This window comes from Saccostrea echinata, unplaced genomic scaffold (assembly GCF_033153115.1).
Source record: "Saccostrea echinata isolate AGI-Se365-2 ecotype Australia unplaced genomic scaffold, CSIRO_AGI_Sech_v1 ptg000006l, whole genome shotgun sequence".
NCBI classification, from domain to species: Eukaryota; Metazoa; Mollusca; class Bivalvia; order Ostreida; family Ostreidae; genus Saccostrea; species Saccostrea echinata.
Genome location: NW_026889755.1, coordinates 4,631,897 through 4,637,360, shown reverse-complemented (window position 1 = coordinate 4,637,360; position 5,464 = coordinate 4,631,897). Strand labels below are relative to the sequence as shown.

Here is a 5,464-nt window from a genome sequence, read left to right as displayed (position 1 = left end):
CATCATACACTTAAGAATAAAAAAAAATTATAGGTTGAAATACAAGCAAATAATAGACAAAAGATCCTTGTAACATATACCATGGAAGAAATATGATATTTCTTATAGGTTGGCAATGGTTGCCATGGTTTTAATACCAAGAAGGGATTTTAAATTTACTCTCTTAGTGATCTAATCCTATCTTTTTAAAAAGCATATTTCTATATAACTAATGGTCAATTTTTAAAGATGTTCATGTGACCCTAATTCTCACATTTCAAAAAATGCAAATTCAATTATTTAAATAGAGCGTTGCTATGGAAATAAGCCGAAAAAATATGCATAAAAATCAGAAAAATATTCTGTTTCCTTGGATACGTACCCTTGTATGTAGATTCCCAAAACTTTTATGATTGGTAATTATGAACAACTAACCTGACTTTCAATTTTGACTGCCACCCAATCTCTAACTGGATGCAAAAAGCTGGCACACAGGGTTTAATATTGATATAAAATTAACAAAATCGAACATTTTCCCTTCTTGGTTACCATAGCAACAGTGTTGTATTTTTCAACAAACGTTATCAATATATGATATTGAACTTTAGTTTTACCAGATAAGTACTATTCAAGGTGAGTCAAATAATATGTTTCGTGAAAAAAAGGTAAGTAAATTCCTAAGGCAGCAAAAAAATATCACTTTTAACAACTGATACATTGTTTCCATGGTTACACTGCAAAGTAACAATTAATCCCAATTTTTCTTATGTTTCCGGTGTTACAAGATCCTAAGGATATATATGTGCCAGTCATGAAATTGTTTTTCCTGAAGATAGTAGCATTAACCCAATCTTAGCAACACATTTTGGATGGTAACACTGTGTTACCATGGCAACCATGAAAGTTATTTTTAGAATAATATTGCTAATACCTAATTACTTAAGGTCAAATATTTTTATTGTTTTTTCTTAGGTTGTTGATTGAGTTTGATCATTTAACACCTATCACTAGTGAATATTGAGCGTTTTTCTGCGTTTTTCAGCATCTAAAATGTATTCCAAATGTACCCATGGTTACCACTTACTTAGAGATAAATTCTAAATAGTTTCTTTAGAGCATAAGTGGCAACAAGGTGTCAGGTTTTGGGGAGAATGGTTTGTTTGTTATTCTTATTCTTTATTAAGGCTTAAGAAAGATTCTAAGTAGCTGAAAATCTCAATTTTTCAACTTTTCTGGCTGTTACCATGGCAACAAAGACACATAGCAACGAAATTTTATTTGATATATGTTTCTGGTGTCAAGTTGTAATAATGGGCAAAGTTTCATCAAAATCGGTGACCATGCGTGGCAAGAAGTCTAAGTGGTTACAGAGAATCGCTTTTAATAATTAACAATAACAATAATTGTAAATCTATCACAACATGAATAACAAAAAATAAATTAAAAATTGATATCACATATGCTGCAACACCTGGGGCGAGTCAGAGCTTGAAAGGTAGTCATACATTTTTATCAAGTCAGCATCAGATATTGGAGGGTGGTGGTCTATTATTCTAACTATATGGTAGCCTGCCTCTGCCTCTTCAATTTCATTGTCATCCCTATTTTTTATTAAAAAATAAATAAAATTTTCAATCCTCTAAATATATCTCATAAACTAATACCAAAACGAGTATGCTCAATGACTAGATAATTCGTGAAATTAATATAAGCTGATAATATTTCTGAAAATCGGGAGTCCTACCTTTAAAAAACTTGTTTTACTCTCGGAATAATGGTCCCTTGATAATGTCAACGTCTGGTCGAATAGATTGCAAAAATCTTTGTATATCCTGACGATATGGTAAGAGAGTGGGCTTTTTTTTTGTACATTTCCCCTTTGTTATTCCGAAGTTCAACATAAAATCTCCGCAGCAGACGATCAAGTTATTCACACGTTTAGCCTTCAAATTCTTCACTGATTTGTTTAGAAAGTAAGTATTCCCGAAAAATGTTAACAGATATCCTTGTTAATCGTTTCGTATTCTCAGCCTCTGAGTTCTTCATTATATCTTTTAAATCTTCCTCACTTAGTCACTACAACTCGCAAGCGTATCTTTCGACTCCATATTTGATCGAAGCGAAAGTGAAAACGAGACAGCTCGTGCGAGTCAATATTCGCTTTCAACGGTCATAATAAAAAAAAATAATGACTTCGTATTGACCAATCAGATTACCGGATTTCACAAAGTTATATAATATAAACGAATGGTCTCTGATTCAAATTAAAAGAAATCGTCTGAAATTAAAAATGATGAGCTGCTGCACTCTTCACAATTGACACTTTTTTAAAGAAGCAAACCTTGTCTTCTGCGATTCTCCGTATACTCTTTAAAATGTTTAACCTCATTATTAGTAACGTGCTTTTGTTCAAATTTTTGCAAAGGTTACCCTACAACTTGCATGCATAAAAAACCACTGAAATTCCAATGCAAATCATCGGGGAAAAAAAGAAAGAAACAAAAATAAAACCACTGAAATTCCAATGCAAATCACCGGGGAAAAAAGAAAGAAAAAAAAACACGGGTTAGTATGTGTGAACCTTCATTTCTGAAAAGGTACATGTTCATGTTTCACGCTTACCGCTAATTTGTAAGTCAAAAGTGTAATTAATAATGGGTTGAGGCGTTCATTCATGAATCCATTGAAAACAAAACATAACACAATATTTTGCACTGCAAGAAATAAATCTTTTTGCTCTTCTACCGGTATCTAATGGAAAAGTCAATAAAGAATGAAATGTGCCGCAAAATTTATTTGCATCACGTACATCAATTATGACAAAATGTGCAATTAAGCCCATCAAAAATGGGTTTTTTTTTTTATACACATAACTATGCTCTATGGTAGATTTTATGCCATGCCCATTATTTAAAATCCCTTTTCCTTTACATGTTGTGCTCAGACTTCATGGCTAGATATTCTTAAGGTCTCATAATTTTTTTTCCTCTGAATAACTTTCACTCATTAAAACACAAATAAAACCTGAAAGTAACAAATAACAGTTTAAAAAATAAAATCAATATGGTACTTTGTAGAGAATTATACGTTTTTAAAGTACATTCTTCTCTCTGAATATCATCACATTTTTCTAAATCGTTTTATATTATCAATCACGATAGTTATATCTTCTCCACCATCATAAAAGCTGATCTGCCCCCGATACCTATTCCGGATGAAGAATCTATCAATGATGTCACAGACAAAATGAAATTATTTAGAAAAAAAAAAACTTTTGCATTATTCATTTACGTTAACACATGTGTCAGGTAGTACTGCTTTTCCTGCAAACCCGTGACCGTCGGCTCGTCTATGACCATACACGACCAACCCGAAAGCCGCATTATTTGTAGATTTAATTCTTAACATTCCTCCTGACACTTGTAAAATCAGCACAGCAAATTTGATGTCCTTGATCGTAACGATGGCATAGAATTTTCTGTCGTTCAAGTACTGTATGATTTCTGTATCATTTATTACAAGGTTGTACATTGATTTTTCCTCTACCATCAGAGCAATGTAACTTTTTTCAAAATTTTCAGGAACTGTCACTAGATATTTATCTGTGTACTGCCTTATTCCTGGGACAGTTATCATATAAGGGTCACCTGTGATGTACGATCCAGTAGAAAAACTAGTTACCAAAACAGGCTTTTCTGAATCTATAACAACAATTTCATCCTTCAAAAAAGTTATTTCAAAGTATCCATTCGGTTTAAGTGTTTTTTCTCCTTGTTTATTTCCAATCTTATATATAATGCGGTTGTCAAAAGGAGACGCGATTTTCAGGACTGTTCCCATCCTGTTATAGTTAGGTGGGACTATATACATGTTATCCAGTCTATCAATAGGTGGAAGTTGTTCATCAAGCTTACTGCAAGCTCCAAAACCAGTGCTGTTTTCAAAAGCAATTTTGTCGCAGTGACTGCCAGAAAAAACTGCGACAGGCTTTGATGCATGGATTAATGTCCCTGTTGCATCTACTTTATGCCATATTTGAAATGTTTCAAGCTCGTCTAAAACAAAAATCATTGCACTGCCATTTCTATATGTTATCCCATTTATTTTCATTGGCAAGTCAGGATCAAAATGAAAATAAATTTTGATTAGAGTACCATTTTCTCGGGAAGCTATTGCAAATTGTGAATTTGGTAGGGAATTGTTGAATTCTCTATAGGCAGAAGAAATTATGTATGAATTCGATATTGACTTTATTGGTAAGACCACGGTACTATCAGACGAGTGCATATAATTATCAATAATGATAACGGACACGTCCTGCGTCGTCTCTATCAGTAGTGCTTTTTGTTCAATTTTGAAATCAGACAGTGCAATCGTATTTGTGAGGTTTAACTCCTTAAAGTTTCTAGATTGTGTCAACACTTCCTTGTAAAGCTGTGTTGAATCTAAAAACTTCGAAATCAATTTAAACTCAAAATCTTCATCCGATAAAATATATATTGTCTTGCTTTGGTTTCTAGCGTATGGATGATTGTCAGTAAAACAGACCAAGAACTGTCGACCCTGAATTCCTGTAAAACATGAATTGATGAACATGCAGAATTGATATTGCATTAACAAAAATAGAAATTGTAACAGCTATAACAACTTTCAAGCACTCGCCACAATGTTTTTCGGAAAAATGGTAATGAGAGTACTTAATATCAAAATCAAATAAATAAGACTTAAGGTATAAGGTACCTGTTTTTCCTGCTTCAGGGTAATTCATTCCTTTTGAAGGCACATTCGGACAAACCATCGTTTCCTTCTTATCTGTGAAAACATTCCGTTTATGATTTATAGTGCAAGTACAAATAAAAGTGATGGCAGCGACCTCTAAAAACCAACGTGTAAGAACAGAGGAAATTCTAACGAAAATATGTTCATTCGTCAATCACATTTATGTGTGAAACTTTTCAGAATCCATTTACTACCACGTGAGAATAACAAAGAGCAGAATAGCAGTTATTGTAAAAATTTAGTTTTTACAGAGCTTTTAGGAAACAAAAAGCAGTTAAAATATCTAATTTAGAGTGTTATTAACGTTGTCATATGACGTCCCAGGTTTGACTGGGCTCTTGTGCTGTTTGAAGAGGCGGATCTAAGTAAAATTTTAATCTATGTATAAAGGTTTTTTTCAATATAAACAACTTCGCTCATCCCAACGGTCGATGCCATTTTACCTGCTTTAATTTTAAATACAGATTGATTGAATATGTTTCTATTATTAAAATAAATCTCAAAAATAGTTAAGTAATATATATTTGTGTCTCTTATTTAACAAATCGAAACCAATCAGTGCAATACCCATGTATTTGAACACTTATAAAGTTCAATGCAGATTGGTTATTTCAATTTATGTAAATAAACTCAAATTATAAAAAAAGTTATTCATTATGCACATTTATTTTCACATTTTCCTCTTCATTTTTCTTAACCTTTAATA

The 5,464-nt window shown here is 32.4% G+C and overlaps 1 protein-coding gene across 1 annotated transcript; it reads right to left on the bottom strand.

Annotated features, from left to right (window-relative positions):
• Positions 1-3,258: 3,258 nt before the first annotated feature.
• LOC133180101 (IgGFc-binding protein-like) lies at positions 3,259-4,889 on the bottom strand. The gene is made up of 2 exons (XM_061314678.1): positions 4,720-4,889; positions 3,259-4,550 (listed from the first exon to the last, which is right to left on the bottom strand). The coding sequence occupies exons 1-2, from the start codon at positions 4,775-4,777 to the stop codon at positions 3,259-3,261; spliced, it is 1,350 nt and encodes a 449-aa protein (XP_061170662.1). The 5' UTR covers positions 4,778-4,889.
• Positions 4,890-5,464: the final 575 nt, after the last annotated feature.